General features: G+C 37.3%; 3 protein-coding genes across 3 annotated transcripts; all 3 read left to right on the top strand.

Moving 5' to 3' along the window:
- Positions 1 to 6,283: 6,283 nt before the first annotated feature.
- Positions 6,284 to 8,411, top strand: LOC135426148 (uncharacterized). Its single transcript, XM_064679148.1, has 2 exons — positions 6,284 to 6,440; positions 6,509 to 8,411. Exons 1-2 carry the CDS (start codon positions 6,375 to 6,377, stop codon positions 8,369 to 8,371), a joined length of 1,929 nt encoding a protein of 642 aa, XP_064535218.1. The 5' UTR covers positions 6,284 to 6,374; the 3' UTR covers positions 8,372 to 8,411.
- A 6,438-nt stretch (positions 8,412 to 14,849) lies between these two features.
- On the top strand, positions 14,850 to 15,327 carry robl22E. The gene has a single exon (XM_064679108.1). It carries the CDS (start codon positions 14,959 to 14,961, stop codon positions 15,250 to 15,252), a length of 294 nt encoding a protein of 97 aa, XP_064535178.1. The 5' UTR covers positions 14,850 to 14,958; the 3' UTR covers positions 15,253 to 15,327.
- Positions 15,328 to 18,398: 3,071 nt separating this feature from the next.
- LOC135426140 (myosin-2 essential light chain) lies at positions 18,399 to 19,583 on the top strand. The gene has a single exon (XM_064679140.1). The coding sequence runs from the start codon at positions 18,648 to 18,650 to the stop codon at positions 19,152 to 19,154; it is 507 nt and encodes a 168-aa protein (XP_064535210.1). The 5' UTR covers positions 18,399 to 18,647; the 3' UTR covers positions 19,155 to 19,583.
- Positions 19,584 to 19,978: the final 395 nt, after the last annotated feature.

The following is a 19,978-nucleotide window of genomic DNA, read 5'->3' on the forward strand; positions in this document are numbered from 1 at the left end:
CAAGGGAAGTGAAATTCAGCTCGGCAACCACTTTGATGGCTCTGACGAGTCTTTGCCGGCTGAAGGATAGGCACAGTCCCAACCTTACCACACATCCCGGTCTCTGTATTCGTATGTAGCTCTTCAGGCAGTTTGCTTGCCGCTGCTGCGGTTTCAACGCTATAAGAGTTGCCAAAGATATTGCCAAATGGCAAAAAGGCTTTTGTTGGCAACCTAACATGGCTGCGACAAATTGGCAATAAATATATTGGCGAGCTCTCTAAATTTTCAGCAGGAGATTTCAATACATAGTCAACTATGTGAGCATTAGCTCAGCTGAGCTAATCAGTTGCCAAACATTTACGCGTATATCCACTAAATGAGACATCGCATTATAGTATTAATAAATTCTGTAGTATTTCAGAAATTCGCTGTGATTGCAATTTTCGGAATGTGCACTACGAGCTGCAAATGGGAAAAGTTGGCAAAAGGCAAAATTTGATTGTGTTTATGTGAAAGTTGAGACTGAGAAGCACATTCAAAACCCGGCACAAGCATCAGCAGGCCCAAAAGAGAGCCAACGGGAGTGTGTGGCGGAGAGAGCGGAAGAAGAGGGTAGCTCTTACCGCATATGCAAATAACATATAACAAGTAAAAGCCCTGTACATGAATTCGCTCGACTACGAGATACTCTGTGTTTCATACTCGTTAAGTATTTATGCGGCTACTCCATATCTGAGAGATGTTACACCTCAGATGTTGCTATAAAACCGTATATACCCTCTTTCAACAGAATTTAACAATACTGAATAGGCTGTAGGAGCGGCAGCATAGGACACATGAGCAACATTAATGACTGGCATCGCACAAAGGAACCTTGTCCAGAACCAGAAGAGCAGAGACTCAATTGGACTGAATGTTTGTTCTGAGTCTGATATTTGCCTCTCGACTAAGTAGCCAAGTCCAAAACTGTAAATTGTAGTTGACCAGCCAAGCAGCCAAGCGGCAAAAGTTTGCCAACCATCAGAGGTTACACTGAAAAATACAAATTAAAAGGCACAGCGAAAATGAGACACAATTTATTTATCTGTATACACACATTATATATTTTTGACTGAAAGGTCTTTTAGAACATATACATATGCGTATTACAAATTTAACCGTAGAGTTTATTCAAATTTTTTACATATGAAAAATATCTTAGATTCAATTAAATACACTTGGCCCGGGCAAGGTTAATCCCCGCTAGTAAACCGCATACTTAAAACTTAAATAAAAGCCCAAGAGTGGTTTAGCAATGAAAAGAACGATGCCCAATTAAATTAGTTATCATTAGAAATAAAGTGTATCTCTATAGGGTAAAAGGTCAGAATAATGTTATATGAATGTTCATTATTCATTCATTTATTGAATACAAATTGTCTGGCAGATTAACTTCAATTTTAGGAAACTAAATAGCTAATTATGCAATAATTTTCCGTTTAATTTGAAGTTGTGGGCAACTGGAATATTATTACTGCATTTTTTATGGAACATTCGAGGGATACAAGTGTTGGCTCATGTTTCAGGCACTATTCAGTTACTCGATATAAATCTCTATATATAAAACTGTTTGTCCTGACTGACTGACTGACTGACTGATTGGTGATCAACGCACAGCCCAAACCGTAAGATCTAGGAAGCTGAAATTTTCACTGTAGTTACCTTATGTTATATAGGTGCACGTTAAGACGGGGTTTCGGGAAATTCCACTCGCAAGTGTGGAAAAATCGCGAAAAACGTTTGTATGTAACTTTTTTGTTTACCATCCGATCGGCCCCAAACTTATTTTCAAAGATCTTTGTTCAAATTTATTTGAGGGGTGTTTCGTACTTTTCGGAAAACCCATTCCTCCTTGGTGGAAATGGAGGTCAAAGATTTGGTGGGTGACGTTTCGCACTCAAATTCATTTACAGAGATCTATTAGAAAAATCATTTGAGACGTGTTTCACACTTTTCTCAGAATTCAAACTTCTTCGGTGGGGAATGCGATTTAAAGATTTTTTGTGCGAAGTTTTAAGTTGTGTCCGATTTGCTTCAAACTTATTTTCAAAGCTCTACATAAGAACTTAATAAATACGTATTTTAGCGATTTGGGAAATTCCACCCGCAACAGTGATAAATTGGCGGAAAACGGTTGTATGAAAGATTTTTGTTTACCATCCGATCGGCCCCAAACTTATTTTCAAAAAACACACTTTTCGAAAAATACGTTCCTCCTTGGTGGAAATGAAGGTCAAAGATTTGGTGGGTGACGTTTCGCGCTCAAATTCATTTCCAGAGATCTATAAGAAAAATCATTTGAGACGTGTTTCACACTTTTCGCAGAATCCAAACTTTTTCGGGTGGAATGCGACTCAAAGATTTTTTGTGCGAAGTTTTAAATTGTGTCCGATTTGCTTCAAACCACTTTTCAAAGCTCTACATAAGAATGTAATGAATACGTGTTTCAGCGATTTGGGAAATTCCACTCGCAACAGTAGTCAATTGGCGGAAAACGTTTGTATGAAAGTTATTTGTTTACCGTCCGATCAGTTTCAAAATCATTTCAAATTTTTTTGAGAATTTTGATTTTATAACATACGTGCCACAGGCAAGGCCGGGTTATACCCGCTAGTATAATATAAAATGATTTAATTCATATTACAAGTATATAACTAAACTAAAAAAAAGTTCCTTTTTTCTTTTTTATTTTTCTCAGTGTTGTCTACAATTGAGCATGGTATAACCACAACAGCATTCACCTGGTGCCCACAATGCGTAAAATTGGCAGATGAGAACAACTGCATATAAAATGCCTTCTGATTATATAGCTGCTGAATTTTTAGCTTCTGTTACCGCACCTGCTTCTGCTCCTAGTCCTGTTACTGCTACTACTACCGCTGCCGAATGATGGCAATTGTGCCATTGTCCATGCTGTATGCATCTGCCAATTAGAAGCTGGGAGTTCGTACGAGACGGCAGTTAGAGGAATGAGTGAAACTCGATTTCCACTGACAGCAACATGTCGGAGCCGGCTCGTTGTCATGGCAGCCAGAGCCAAACAGTGGCTCCTGATGATGTTTCTTCTATCTGCTCCTGGGTACCTGCTGTAGCTGGAGTTGATAGGGCTTAGAAGTGCGTTATAAGCGGGTTATGGCATTTTCATTTCGAACGAGCATTGAAAATAGCAGGATGCGAGTCAAAGGAGCAGCCAAGCAACACGGGCGCACTGCCACTTGAAGATTTATGACTCTGTTGCGAGTATGCATACCTCCCGTTTGCCCCACTCAGAAAACCCAAAACTGAATAGTTATCATTCTGATTTATTGTAATGATGGGCCACATCTATGCTTTGGGTCGTGTTTATTTGGCAGCCACTTAACAACATTTTCTAAAGGCAATTAACTGGTTGCATTGTCGTAAGATATTCAACGATTTATCAATAGAGCTTGGACTACAGCATTAGCTCTAGATACAAAATTGTTTGATCTGCCTCAAACTCAGTTTGCAGATATATCTGAAACTCATATTAAGTAAGTATTAGCTTTTGAGTCGGTCGCAGCCGAATGTGCAGTACTCTGTTCGCTGTGAAATAATAAAAGATGATAGCTTTCAAAATTACCAATTAACCTATTAAATTAGTTGTTACTTTTAATTAAGTTTACAACATTATTTAAGATAAACAGTTTAAATTGTGCAATCGATTGATGACTTATGATTTGTACATAAATAACGTGTATGGATATATAGAAGGCAGCTGGAAAGGTTGGAACAGCAGCTTCTCAGTGGCTTTAAACTACGAAGAATTATAAAATTTGTTAAAGAGCTCCCAAGTCACTTGATATACATTTGCGCCTATGATAGGCATCTTTAACACCTACTACAAAATACTAATTCAATTTAATTTCGTTCTAGATTTAAGTATTTGTTTATTTGTTATAGGTATAAATGAAATTCACTCGCCATTTAAATTGAAATTCCAGAGATAATTTTAATGTATTCACCTTTGCTTTGTTGATTTAGAACCGTGCATAGCCTCAAGTCAATTTCTATTCCCACATGACGCTCTCGAAAGTCAGCCGAAGTTGTGCTTCTTGGCCCTTTTTTGACATTCAATTAATATGCAAATTAAGCCCGACAACAGAACTGGCTGGGCAAAACATACCACATGCGATAAGCCAAATTTAGCCCGGCTTCTTATTCGTTTAACCCCCTCACACTTTGGCATCGCAGCGAAGAATAAACAAAGTGCATAGAATGCTGCATAAAATTGTGGACGGAGGAAGGGGCATGGTGTATGTGGCAGGAATGGATATGATGCGAAAGGATAGGATAGGATAGGAATTAGAAAAGCAGCTTAGTGATTCCGCCAACGTTTGCAGATTTGGTGCATAGTTTCAATTGCTTGCCACAGGCGGTGTTTATTGTTGTACTGGCTGGTATCCTGGCATCTGCTCTGGTGTGGTCGGAGTACCCCTCAGGAATGCCCCACGGAATTTACGAGGCCCTCGAGATTAGTTTGCGCTGTTGTTTGCTTTAATTGCAAGTAGAGGGCGTGGCCGTGTCGCCAAGTCAGCGGATTGCAGAGTCTGCTCACCGAACGTATCAGACACACAAACGAAATAGGACCCAAAGAAAACCAACTTTCTACATTCCACATACGCCGCGTAAGCCGCATGCCGGCATAGACAATTTACACTCTCGGCCAAAAGGATTCGTATTGGCAATTCGTGGCGCTGTTTTCTGAATACTCGTATTGCAGCGCCAAGCCAAAATAAATACTCTTATCGAGTCGCAAGGCTTTCGCAAATGTCTCACTTGCATAAATTCAGCTCGAGAATTGAGGCTTGTGTGAAAAGAGGGGCAAAGAGAACGTGGGCAGGGAGGGGATCCTGTGGGTCATTTGGTGTATTTGTTTCCATTTTATATCTTATTTATTTCAATTTTTCCCATTCACTTGCGACGTGTGTCGATGTAGCACATTTTATTGCAACGTTTTTTCTTTTTATTTTTTTTTTATCCTCTGGGATGCAATTTTAAAATATTGCACACACACAACTCGTATCATCTGTCCAACAGAGCTGAGCAAGGCTGAGATCCATTTATATTTTATGTGCTACGTTTTTGTCCTCATCGACATCGCTATTGACTTGAGTGATTGTAATAAATTATTGCCAACTTTATCTGGGCCAATGGATCAACGGCTCTGGATTTTTCTTTAAGGCGGTTTAAATCGAAAAATGATTCTGCGAGTGCTCCAAATTCAAATATTTAAGTGAATACGGAATGTATGGCTTAAGTCTGATATATAAATAAAATATTTGAAGGAATGATTAAATACAGAGGTGCAGAAGGTATCAATATCAACAAGCGAGTTGACATAGGAATGCCCGATAGCCCGTCAGTTGGGTTCATTGCAAATGAAAAATTCAAATAAAACAGTTTAAACCATTTTACTGTTGCCGGCACGACTACATAAATATCGTTTATGTTTTTTTTTTTTGCATTTTTTTTGCAAATAAATGATTTAATATTGCAATACATATCTCAGAATAAATTAAAACTTAAAAGAAATTCAGTAAGTTCATATTGAGCATATCATAGATCTGAACTCAGTTTAAGTAGATAATTTCTTAGCTTAATAGAAATCAATATTTACATTCAATTTTCAGAAAGGGACATATTATTATTTGTTCTAAATTATAACCTCTTGTAATCTCCAATATACGCAGAATGTATTAGTCACAATTATAGTCAAGAAGTCAACATTTACGAATTATAGATAATATTAACATTCGTTGCAAACTTTAATCAGGTTTCAAAGATATATTTGTGCCTAACTAAATTATACAATTTTTGCCAATTTCCAATGGGGTAGTAATATGAGATAGAATATGTCCCCTTTAGTTCAGCACACATTTTGAGTCAATATCATTGTCTTTAATTAAAACGATTTATTATATAAATTCCACAAATCAAAAGTCAATCCCAGTTATGCTATTAATAACAAAGATTGGATAATTAATATAATGGTACTTTTTACATGATTGCTGTGATTTTAAGAAGATTTTATATATGAAGATAAGGTGCAAACACTATTTATTACCAAAATTTAAAATTTAATTTTTTTTTTTATTTAGCTGGCGATTTATCGATAAGCTCAGTGCTTTTGATATAATTTATCGAATTCAATGCTAACAGAATTCGGCATTATCAAGTGTGCGTGGCATTTAGGGACTGCTGGCAGTTGTACTTAGTAAGCAAAACTCGAGCGACATCACATCAAATTTGGTCTTCGAACTGATTAGATCGCAAAAAAAAAACAAAAATTAAATTGAAAAGGAACACTAATATTTTGGAAAGAATTCTACGTAATGCTGCACCGGGTTAATTTTTATGATGGCAATAACATGCGCGGGCGGCCACAGCACTTTGGACAGGTAAGCTTTAAAAGGGGAATATACTTTTCGATTCGTTGAACGTAAGATACCCGAAATCCCAAATGTAGAGAGAACTATTTGGCAACCCGCACAATGGTTTCGGTGTTCAATCTGGCAATGGAGTCAACGTGCAGCTCAACGAGAGACGCGACTGGCTATTCCATTTGGGCTTGAGCCCCAGCTGTGCCCATGATCTAGCGGTGCATACACTCGAGCAGCCAGAGTTCAACCTAACCCACTTTCAGCAGCATTGGAAACGCCTTAGCCTGCAGCTGGGCCTCGGACGACAGGCCGAGGTGGATGCCATAGTTTTACGTAAAATCCGAGAGCTTCTGCATCGTCAAATGGCCCCATCGAGTTATCCCAGAACACCGTCACCACCACGCGGCATCAACTGGAACTCAAGTCGTGGAAATTCGCCAGATTGTGATCCTATTCCCTTGGCATATCTCGCTGATAACAGGAATGACCACTACCCGGAACGCAGATTGACTTCCACGCCTGTGGGAGAAATGGGCTTTCGACCACCTGACTTGCATCGAAGAGAACCAGATGTATACAATATAGATGCAGATCCACGAAATCTGGAGGATAACTTTCATGGAGAGCAGGCAAATCATTTTACCCCATACAACAACAATAACAATAATTATCGGAACCTTAACTACCCCACCGATAAAGTCTATAATATAGATTCAGATCCCCGCAACATTGAAGATGATTTTGCCCCACCACACACTAACAATTTTGTAGGTTGCCCCGTTCAACATATAAAAAGTTCTGAAAACAATGCGTTCTTCAAACACAATTACCATCGTCGGTTACCTGCTTTATCCAGCGATAAATTTCATTTTAACAGAGAACAGCTTCCATTCAGAAATTTAAATAATGTACAATTCCAAAATGCATTGGAGCCCACGTTTAGGCGACTTAGTGGCAGAAATGATGCTGGGAACAATAAAAATTTGAATTCAAATCAGTTGCCAAACATTTACCGAGACAGGGGACCCCATAGAACCGAAAATACCGCGTTTTCAAACGCCAGAAACGGGCACTGTAAAGGCAGAGGATGTAAACGCGCTGCTGAGCCAAGCAATGGGGAACTTGACCAAAATAAACGCAAGAGGCGCATTATAGAGCAAGTGGATCAATTATTTAAAATAGGCGACTTTGAAATGCCCTATCTTCAAAGCAACTGGAAGCCGCTACCGCAGCCGGAGAGCAAATCATATGCAATTAAGTTCTTTCGACGTAAGCACTGCAGTATTGTTGGTGGAAAGGAGGCGGTGCCTCCACAGGCACCAGCTCGGAATACCCCGATACTATCTTTAAACTATAGTCGCGCTGCAGCCAAGCGATTTCGTCAGGCCCTCCGCGATGAGTGGACGGATATATACAGGAACATGAACTACAGAAGCTGGGATATTTGGTGGAAAGACTTCAAGTGGTGTGAGGCGGGCATCGATAAAGAGCTCGAGCGCTTTAAAGGCATTAATTTAAGATACTCATTTCTGCATGTTAAAATGAGCTATGACAGGCCGGAGGCAATTAAGACACTCCTGCACTCGGCTCATTTGGCGTTGGAGTTGAACAAGACGAATTTTCAATCGATAATGGGCACCATTTTTGAATTGACAAACGAGTCCTTCTTGGAGAAATTAGACTCGGAACATATGTGCCAACTGCAGGATATCATACGTTACATACCGAATCACTTGTGGGTCTACAAGATGCGCAGCATGGTTTATTTGTGGTCTCGTTACAGTCGTATTCGAACATCGGCCAATCCTTCAAACAGGGAACTCTGGGCCACGCAGACACAATGGAACAGTGCCCTGTTTCACTGGCTAGCTAAACAGGCCTACGTAGAGCTCAAGACTGTCAGTGAAGTCGAGTGGACTGAGCACAGTAAAATGTATCCATTGCTATAGTAAACTTTATTTGTATTTGGGAATATGTATTTATGGACTCGCACTAACAATTTTATGCTAACCACGACATAAAACAATTGTAATAATAATACAAATAAAGTGTTACACAAAATATTTGTTCTTTCGGAGCATGAACACGTTGACAAGTTGGTATCATGCTCAAGATAAATATATATTTAGAAACAAGGATTGAAACCCATAAGGATTATGATATACGGGCTTTCAAATTTATGAGGAAAGCAATGGATATTCTAAATGCCAAGTTTGGCTAATATTTTTTTACCAAATTTGGTTAGAACTGAACAGACAGACATGGCTAGTCGTACCTTCTATTCGCTACTCATTTAATGGCAAAATTATAATACCCTCTACAAACGTAAATTTAAGTTTAAATAAACTTGATCGGCGTGGGCAATGGGAAGTTTTATTTTTCAATTCATTATCGTAACAAAATTATAATACATTTCGCCCATTTTGGCTTTTGTTGCGTGGTTATGATATGTGTATCTTGGTAAACGTTTGTCTTGAAAGCTCGGTACTCTGTCTTTTGAATCCAGCTGGGCTTTGGTAATATAACGCGAATTCAGATCTGGAATTAATTAAACTTGTGGACTCCGGTGGAGAGCCTCACCATTTTAACTAATTCTGTTTGCATCCCCACTCGTTCATTGCTGCTACCATGCTGCCATCTATTTTTGTAAGGCAAACAAAAACTCAAAGCATTTTTCGACGGCTGCATGAAGTTGTTTAATTTGTTATCGCAAAGTGCACCTGAGCTCGCGACTGAGAGCCGAGCCAGAGGATGTAGGAAGCCAAGAGCGAAAGCCCAAAGGCAAATGAATAAGCCAAAAGAAAAAAATAAAATAAAATGGAGACAAAAAATTGCAAAACGTTGTTGCATATTAATCCGACAGAGTATTTCACTCAGCGGGTGTCTCAGCCGCAGAACAGGCAGCCAGGCAGCCACGCAGCCGAGCGAGTCCTGGCCCAGAACACGCCATGCGCACAGACCACGAAAGACATTTATTGTATCCTTAGCGCGCCTGACAGACGCGTGCTTAGACGATGATGAATTTGTCAACAGCGTCGCGCGAACCAAGTAAAAACTCTGGCAAAATATTCGCCAGTGTCGAGGCGTTAGGAGGGGGACTCTGCAAACTGCTGGGAATTGGGCAACCAGCCAGGCAAACATCAAGTGACGAAAAAATGCAAATAAAATGCCAGCTTATTGAGTATGCTATGAGGTCGAGTCGAGGGCAGTTGATGAAGGACACGGGTAGCTGCTCTTTATTTGATTGAAAAAGGTGATGTCAAGGTTTCGTATACCCAACATATAAAATGTTTATGGTACATACATTTCATATATCAGACTAAGGCCAATCCACTAAGCCGTTTCACATATTTATACTTCTTTGCTTTGTTGTAACGGTTTGGGGGTTTTATATAATTGTTTATATAAAGCTTGATTATCGGCAGCGTTTATGTCCTTAAGATGTGAGTTAAAATAGCCATCTGATTAAGTAACTCTGCAATTGACCCAGTGTATCTCATAATGTGGGTCATCGTGTGCGCTTTTGTTTATAAAACTATCTCTAGTCAAGAATATACTTTAATATTTAGGGAAAAATAACAACAACAATCAGTTATATTTTTAATATTTCTTTTCAGGGTTCGGAGTTGGCATTCAATACATGCAAGAAAATTCAAGGCTATTTCGCTTTAAGTGCATCTGTATTTTATAGAGATATTAGTAGTGAAGATATTCAAAAAGTGGCCTTTCCATGGGAACATAAATTCTATATTAAGCTTCTCTGTTGAGATAAAACAAGTATAAGAGCTGGGAGTGTTCGAAGTTCCGGACTAGGAGGTACCCCGAACCCGTGCCAAGGTGCCATCAAATCATTGGAGCTTTTGGTTAAAAATTAGATTTAGCTCATATATTTAAAGTAGCCATGCTCTAGCTTTTATTGTTTCCTGCGACCGATGCGTTCATACAGAGGAACCGACACTGTTTGATGGACGCAGTTTGCATGAATATAAACTTATGAGGTCGGAGATGCTGCCTGCTGCTTTCTGCCTGATACATACCAAAATCGTTATACTCTTCTCACGCAAAGATGTGGCAATGTAAAGGTTTCGTGTGCAGATAAAAAAAAAAAACATTATTTCGCAGTCCCACACACATGGCAGAATACTTGTGTTGTTTATTGACGGGCATTTATCAGGCCTTTTGGGGTGTCTTTGCATAAAGCCAGTGCTATAATATTTAATTTAAAATGTTATCTCCGGGCATTTGGATCAAAATCAACTTAGGGCTGGAAAAGTCAAAGAATATTTGTGTGCTGAATATGTCTGTAAGGAGTACTTACATATATCTCAGTATCTGTAGCTATAACAACTTAAATTTCATTGATGTGGCGTTTGATTAGATTTTTGTATCAAATTTGTTCTATTGCACATTAACCTGACTGGGCATATAAATTCGCCTGTCCGAGCCCCAAGCTCACACATGTTCAAATTAATTAAAATTCAATTCAAGTCCTACACGAGCGTGCTACTCCCACGCGTTCAATCATAATTTTAATTTACACGAAATTAAATTCCGAGTATTCCCCTTGCCACCCGAACCCCTTTCAATCCAACTGCCAGTTCCACAGCACACACACGTGCACACACACACACACACACACACACGTACAACAAATGAAAACAAATGTATTCGTAATTGGTAATGCGCTCGCACTCGAATATTTTGCTAATAATTGCAAATTGCAAATCTGATTAACATTAACAGCTCGCACTGCTTTGCATTTGCCAGCGTTCGGACAGTTTTGGTTACTAATTTGAAATGCAGCTGCAATTGATTTGCAAGTGTTTTATTTGGTACCAGCTGTGTGGGCTTTGGTCCTGGTATCCTGGCATTTCATTAACACCTTGCCGCAGGCTTAACATTCATAATATATTTGCAGACGTATACAATTATTTATTGCATATTATTATTGACGAAAACTGAATTAAATATTGAATATTTGAAAATGAAAAGGTAACAAATAATTATATTTACATAACTCGCTTGAAACATGACAAACTCACAAAGTATATATATTATTGGTCAGGTCGACGAACTGAGTCGATTTAAAACCTTTTATCCCTGATCACTTTAAACGTAAGTCCTTCGATAATCCTAATCGTCCCATTTTGAAGCAATCTGTGAAAATCGATATTGAAATCCTGTGTTTGCGTAAGTCTCTCAGGTGCATCTAACTTTGGTAGAAGAAGGTTTTGGGTATCTCCTAGTCTGGCACTCCCGGCTAGATAACTATTACTTGCTATCCAGTAAACACATTTGCATGTTCTCATTCAATACACGTTTCGGATTTGTATGTGCATGAAGTATGTAAAGGAGCAAAGAAAATTCAATTAAAATGCAATTAATCACAGGATCATAAGTTCAAAATAATAATGAATCCATTATTAATTTAATAACAGCACTAGATGTTGAATAATTTGAGACAAAAATGAGCTTAAATTATGAAAATAAAGCAAATATTAAATTATCGGAGCTCATTCAAAATATCGCATTAAAAACGTTTTATACCAAAATTAAAATTGAAGATGGCTTTTATTACAAGCTAATTATTATTACAAGCTATTAAATGAATTATTTTGAGTTTAATGAATAGGACTTCAATACCATTTACGGGAATGGCGTAGCTAAGCAGCCGGTTCCAATATATTAAGATAGACAACTGTGAGTAAATCAGGATACAGGAGGAAAAACAGGTGGTCGTGATTTATGATGGCCTCTTAATTAAACATCAAACTGGCGGAACATGCGGGCTCTATCATTTCGACGGAGATACAGCGTAGATCTAGCATTTACATTTTTATACCCTTAAAGAGCGTACTATAATAATACCATGTGTAACTCATAGAAGGAGACATCTCCGACCCCATAAAGCTGCCATCGTAGCTGCCACTGGAATGATCGGTCGAAAGTAAAGTGTTTGTATGAAAACCTTTTTTTGGCTGTCCAGATATATTGATCAAACCCTCCAATCGTTAGTTCAAGGGTATTTAATCTTATGCGTGCCGAAGATAATTTTTTTGGGACAAAATCCAATATGAACACTTAATTTTAAGGTTACTATAAGTTATACTACAATGTTATGCACACGAAACACTTAATTTTATTATCCCTGAATCTAATACAAATTGATAAAAAGGGTATAATGTAAGAAGCATCTCTGACCCCCTAAATAATATATATCATTGTTATATTATTCTTGATCAGGACAGCGAGCTAAGTCGATTTCCCCACCGTCGATCTCAAAAACTACAATATCTACAAAATTTTAGGTATACATACCCTACATACCATTCGAAACACATAGAAGAATTGAAATAACAAATGGTTTATTAAAACTTGGTATGTAGGTTTTTGTATATGTTTGTATAGAAGCCTTAATGTTTGAAAAGGAAACTTGGCGCAGGGTTCAGGGTTTCTCCTAGTCTTGTACTTTCGACTTGTGAAATAGAGGGTATTGAAATAAGGGTTATATTTGCGATAAAACTAAAACGGAATTTAAAGGAATTTTTATTATTTTACAATGTGTCAGCCAGAACACCAATATTTGTAAATAGTTTACGCATCGTGGTGTGAACACCCAGGTGCTCAGATTTGCAAAATCCTAGCCAAGGGTCACGACCAGTGATTGCCGAGCCACAAATCCCTTTGCACCCTTAAATAAATCTCTTGCGTGTACATCAATGGACAAAATGCAATATGCAAAATGCAATATTTATTCAAAATATTTGTAAAACAAATTAAGTCGTAGCCACGGCCGTGTCATTGCAAGAGGAAAGCAATTTTTGCGTTAGTTGACAGTTTTCGATTTTTCGACAATTTTCCATATGGCTCACTTGAATGTCACGGCAAATTGTCTTTGTGAGTTTTAAACTGAACGTTGATTTAATTTTAAAACGAATTTTCAACTAAAATTTTTCGACAGGTCTTCACCTTGTTGACCCGTGTCCAAAGTTTTCCCAGCGCCCGATGCCCCTGCCCCAAAGTGTTGCGGCAACGCGCCAGCCTCTTCAAGTTGCATGTGCTGCATGTGAGACAGCAGGATTCTACTTGGCTATCTTTGTCTCGCCTCTGGCTGCCTGTCTGTCAGTCTGTCAGTCTTTTAGCCTGTCTGAGTAATTTCATTATGAGTTTTATGACTTTTAATTAATTTTCAAAAGTGCACAATTTTACAACAGACTGCAAGGAGTTGGCTCTCTGTTTGTCGGCCGGCCGGCTGCTTGCCCGGAAGAGTGTCATAATTTCCGCACAAAACTTGATGTTGGCGAATTCGTCTGCAATTCGAACGGAAAGTACCACGCCGTGTCCCTCCAACTCGGGATGGCTGTGTAATTAACGAGTGTTAACAATATTCAATTAATTTTTCGTACTTTAGGGCCACACACTAAAGTCAACTTTTCAGTTTCAGTTTAGTCAGATCCGGCCTTACAAACAATTAAATAACCTGCTCTCGATATCTCCATACAAAAACTTACTTTTCATCCTGTAATAATAAAACTGATCTCATATATGAGGAACATGGTAGGGCTCATAAGTGCAAAAAATTATAAGAATTACTAGAAATTTATAATTATAATACCCTCTGCTAGTATATAAAATAAGGAAAAACTGATAAAAATTGCTGGCGATGGGAAAGTAACTTCCACTTATACAATCTCAGCAACAGTAATCTCAGAAAAATTAAACTTTCCTACAGCAGAGTTAGTTCAACGGCAAATAATACCCCACCGCCTCGATGAGTTGGTCGATCAAGTCAAGCAATAAAATTATTCGAAAACACTTCACACACAAATACAGAGGAAGTGAGAAAGAAAAGAAACTTGAAGGGTGACAGGCAAAGGTTGGTTTCTTTTTATGTGGAGTGCAAAATTTAGGATCACATATGATTGAGAAGGTATCATGAGAAACAATAATCGTGAAAGATTATATGTTAAGTGTGGAGAAAGTAAATTTATAAATATGTTCGTTATTTTGCTTTCTTGCAATATAACAAAGGTTTGCTTGCGGGGAAACAAAAGTCAGATTAGTAGCTGATGAAGCTATAGGTTATAAGGATGCAAGCTGGTTGCTGCTTGCAATCAAAGCTGCACTTTCGTTGATCGGGGAAAGTTTCAGATAGGGTCTATAGGCATCATTCCAGGGAATATATATGTATAATCTGACTCGTCTAAACTTCTTTCGGATATGATAGGGAAACCCTAGTTGTGAGGTCATCGATTTGTTTGGACCTCAATGCGATCATATGCGATCGCCAGTTTCAAACTTATTTTGCCATTGTAAATGCTCGAGGTTTTCACCACGGATAACACGAATGCCACTTACTCTTTCTTAGCTCACATCATCTTTGACTTTCCCGAATCGAGTAAGCCGTTGTAAATCAGGATTTCTCAACTGTCAGTATTTAAGGCATTATAAATTTTTCAGTCGTAAACCAAACACATTAAAAATACGATTGATTGTTCCTGTTTCTCTGTAGCACAAATCAAAGAACAGCTTAAAGATGTCCGCAGAAGTCGAGGAGATGCTGAAACGCTTCCAAGGTATAAAGAATATTGTGGGGATCATTGTTGTCGATAACGATGGCATAGCCATCAAGTCAACGCTGGATAACCAAATGTCAGTTCATTATGCTGGACATATGCAAACGCTAACAGAAAAAGCCCGTCAGGTGATTTTAGATCTGGATGCAACAAACGAGTTTACATCTATGCGCATGCGCACTAGCTATTATGAGATAATGCTCATGCCCCATGATAACTTTTTTATTGTCGTTATTCAGAACCCTTGCGATTAAACGGGCTGTGTAGTGATAAATTTGAAATCTTGATTATGTTCTGCAAATTATGTTATTAAAGTCATCAAAATTTAATTTTTTGTTAATTTTCTAAAAGAGTTATTTATGGTGATTACATTTCATTAGAGGCAATTCTTATTTTTTGAGATAGGGCGACATAATAAATGTCTAATTTTTTTTTAACATCAAAAATGAAAAAATTTTGGATTAATATATTTTTTAATGTATCCGTACTGAATGTCAACAGCGATTTTCCCACTTTAATTGACTAAACGATTGACTGATTGACTTAATGAATGACCGCCTAACTGACTGATTGGTGATCAACGAACAGCAAAAACCGTCAGAGCTTGGCAGCTGAAGTTTTCACTGTAGTTACCTTATTTGATGGATGTGACCGCTAAGACTGAATTTGGGAAATTTCCATCGTCAAGCAGGAAAAAATTGCGAAAAACTGCTTTGATTTTCGAACCGACCCCGATTTTGAAAAAAAACGTGATGTAACCCCTTGCCATTTTGTTGACTTGGGTCAAAATTTAGATTTTTATTTTTTTGATGCCAATCGATACTACTGATCCTTACGAGTCCAATATGGTATAAAATTCCCAAATCGGACTTTATTTGGCCGAGATATTACAAAAAATCATCAAAAAAGTTTGACTTTACAAACAAAAGGGTTTTTGGTCAACCACTTTTTTTGACCCATCGATTTTTAAAACATTTGAATGCAAATTGATAGTAGGGATCCCTATGAATTCAAAAAGGTATAACATTTCAAAATCAGACAGTATTTACCAGAGATATTCAATAAAAATCATTCAAAAAGGATTGATTTTTGAGGCGACACCGAATTTGAGAAAAAACGTTATGTAACCCCTTGCCATTTTGTTGATTTTGGTCAGAATTTAGATTTTTATTTTTTTGATGCCAATCGATAGTACTGATCCTTACGAGTCCAATATGGTATAAAATTCCCAAATCGGACTTTATTTGGCCGAAATATTACAAAAAATATTCATAAAAGGTTGACTTTACAAACGAATCGCTTTTTGGTCAACCACTTTTTTTGACCCATCGATTTTTAAAATATTTGAATGCAAATTGATAGTAAGGATCCCTATGAAGTCAAAAAGGTATAACATTTCAAAATCAGACAGTATTTACCCGAGATATTCAATAAGAATCATTCAAAAAGGATTGATTTTCGAGCCGACCCCGAATTTGAGAAAAAACGTGATGTAACCCCTTGCCATTTTGTTGATTTGGGTCAAAATATAGATTTTTATTTTTTTGATGCCAACCGATAGTACTGATCCTTACGAGTCCAATATGGTATAAAATTCCCAAATCGGACTTTATTTGGCCGAGATATTACAAAAAATTATCAAAAAAGGTTGACTTTACAAACGAATCGCTTTTTGGTCAACCACTTTTTTTTACCCGTAGATTTTTAAAACATTTGAATGCAAATTGATAGTAGGGATCCCTATGAATTCAAAAAGGTATAACCATTTCAAAATCAGACAGTATTTACCAGAGATATTCAATAAAAATCATTCAAAAAGGATTGATTTTTGAGGCGACACCGAATTTGAGAAAAATCGTTATGTAACCCCTTGCCATTTTGTTGATTTTGGTCAGAATTTAGATTTTTATTTTTTTGATGCCAATCGATAGTACTGATCCTTACGAGTCCAATATGGTATAAAATTCCCAAATCGGACTTTATTTGGCCGAAATATTACAAAAAATATTCAAAAAAGGTTGACTTTACAAACGAATCGCTTTTTGGTCAACCACTTTTTTTGACCCATCGATTTTTAAAATATTTGAATGCAAATTGATAGTAAGGATCCCTATGAAGTCAAAAAGGTATAACATTTCAAAATCAGACAGTATTTACCCGAGATATTCAATAAAAATCATTCAAAAAGGATTGATTTTCGAGCCGACCCCGAATTTGAGAAAAAACGTTAGGTAACCCCTTGCCATTTTGTTGATTTTGGTCAGAATTTAGATTTTTATTTTTTTGATGCCAATCGATAGTACTGATCCTTACGAGTCCAATATGGTATAAAATTCCCAAATCGGACTTTATTTGGCCGAAATATTACAAAAAATATTCATAAAAGGTTGACTTTACAAACGAATCGGATTTTGGTCAACCACTTTTTTTGACTCATCGATTTTTAAAATATTTGAATGCAGATTAATAGTAGGGATCCCTTCGAATTCAAAAAGGTATAACAATTCAAAATCAGACAGTATTTACCCAAGATATTCAATAAAAATCATTCAAAAAGGTTTAATTTTCGAGCCGACCCCGAATTTGAGAATAAACGTGATGTAACCCCTTGCCATTTTGTTGATTTTGGTCAAAATTTCGATTTTTATTTTTTTGATGCCAATCGATAGTACTGATCCTTACGAGTCCAATATGGTATAAAATTCCCAAATCGGACTTTATTTGGCCGAGATATTACAAAAAATTATCAAAAAAGGTTGACTTTACAAACGAATAGGTTTTTAGTCAACCACTTTTTTTAACCCATCGATTTTTAAAATATTAAAATGCAGAGTGATAGTAGGGATCCCTTCGAATTCAAAAAGGTAAAACATTTTAAAATCAGACAGTATTTACCCGAGATATTGAATAAAAATCATCAACAAAGTTTTGATTTTCGAGCCGACCCCGAATTTGAGAAAAAACATTTGCCATTTGGCTGATTTGGGTCAAAATTTAGATTTTCATTTTGCATCCCATCGATTTTTTATTAGTTATAATTCCAATTGATAGTAGGGATACGTACGAATTCAAACAAAAAATATCTAATGATTTCGAATAGAGCTGTTCCCCAAAATAGATATTTTATTTTTTTTAGTTATTTTTCTAATCTAGAGCTTGCGTAGTTTTCAAAATCAGCGTAACAAACAGACGGACGTGGCTGGATCAAGTTAGCTCTTCGACGTGGTCAAGAATATATGCACTTAATGGTGTTAGAGGTGCTTTCCTCTTCCAGTAAAATTAATTTACACAAAAGCAAATCCTTGTTAATCTATTTTTATTGGGTACAAGTAATAAAACCTATTGTACTCAGTTTGTTTTTTCAAGCAACCTTTGTAGCATCAGCAGCAAGTAATGTTTTCGAATTTGTACTGTCATTCGGTTCTTTTACTTGTCAACATGTCAAAATTATTTGTATATTTGTTCTTCCCAATCACATAATTGGATTACAGTTTATCTGTGCAGTTGCTAGCAACTGGTCAGAAAATGCGTGTCCATATAAGCTCACACTTTAATACCCACACTCTCAGTGCCGTCATCAGTCATCAATCGGTCAATCAACCAACCAAACAGTTTTCAATCAATCAACCATCATTCAGTAAGAAACAACATGGCCAATAAGGACTTACCAGCTCAGCTCAGAAAAATGCGACGAATATTCCAGCAGTTCGACCGACGTGGAGATGGCAAAATTGGACTTTCGCAATTGGGCGACTGCCTACGCATTCTGGGTGCCAATCCCAGTGAGAAGAGCATACGTCAGCACACCCGACAATTGCGTGATAGCCAAATCGAACGCATTTCCTTTGATGAGGTCATGTCGATCTATGAGAGCATCATGTCACTGGCTGCAGTTCATCAGGCTGGACCAGGCTCAGTGGCCGATCAGCTAATATTAGGCCTACGATTATTCGATGAGCAGAATACCGGCTATATACAAGCGGCCTGGCTTGGACGTATATTGACCAGTTGTGGCGAGCATCTAACCCAGGATGAGATGAAGGAACTCTTGGCCAATCGCGTGAATGATCAGGGATTGGTGAACTATGTCGAGCTTGTGCATGCAATTACAACAACCAATGCCGACAGTAATAACTCATCTTACACACAGCAATAGACAGGATATATATAAGTATAAAAAAAAAACGGATTGTATAATGAATGACATGAAAACTAAACAGCATGACTTTTAAGTGTAATGGATGTTGATGTTTGTTCAAAGAGCCAATTTGATTCTTTGTACCCTTGTGGCAACATACGTTTAAGATATAGTACATAATACATATTGATTTAAGAAAAGCCTAGTAATGCAATCCCGAGATCGTTGATTCCATTCATAATACATGTTTTGATAGCAAGGACAAGCTGATTCGTATCTTCATACATGTTCCAATTCTGCCGACATATACTGATTCAGTTTTGAAGAGGATGAGAGTATGCTGCACATTTCAATGGAAACAAGTCATGTCAAATCGAAATGAAAATTGAGTACAACCATCGAATAAAATTGGCAAGTAATAAATTGATGTCTCGATGTGCAGAAATATTCAACATCGTTGTTTTTCCTATTCCTAGTTAAGAATATTAGTTTAACCTCTTCGGAAATATGTGGCTTCATTTATAACAATTTAAATGCGACAGCCTGGAACTACCAGCTATTGTTCAAAATTTGGTATAAAGGGGTTAACTCGTTTGTACCATTCATAGAGAGCAGCTACAGTTATTTTAAAAATTCCGTGAGTTCTGTATTGTTAGCTTCAACAGGCTTTCCTTGTTGACCAGTTTCGTTGTGCAGCTCCCAGAAGATCGGATAATAAAAGTGGTTTTGAACGTACGCAGATGGAATATATACAAATATCAACAATTATTTAAATTACCTGGGCATAGCTGTTTAAAAAGTAAACAAATTAATTTTTAAGCTTATATATAACCGACTAACAC

The sequence above is a fragment of the Drosophila montana genome, unplaced genomic scaffold (assembly GCF_035044405.1).
Source record: "Drosophila montana isolate Dmon_TW-CO22-7 unplaced genomic scaffold, ASM3504440v1 contig_1964_1, whole genome shotgun sequence".
Taxonomy (NCBI): Eukaryota; Metazoa; Arthropoda; class Insecta; order Diptera; family Drosophilidae; genus Drosophila; species Drosophila montana.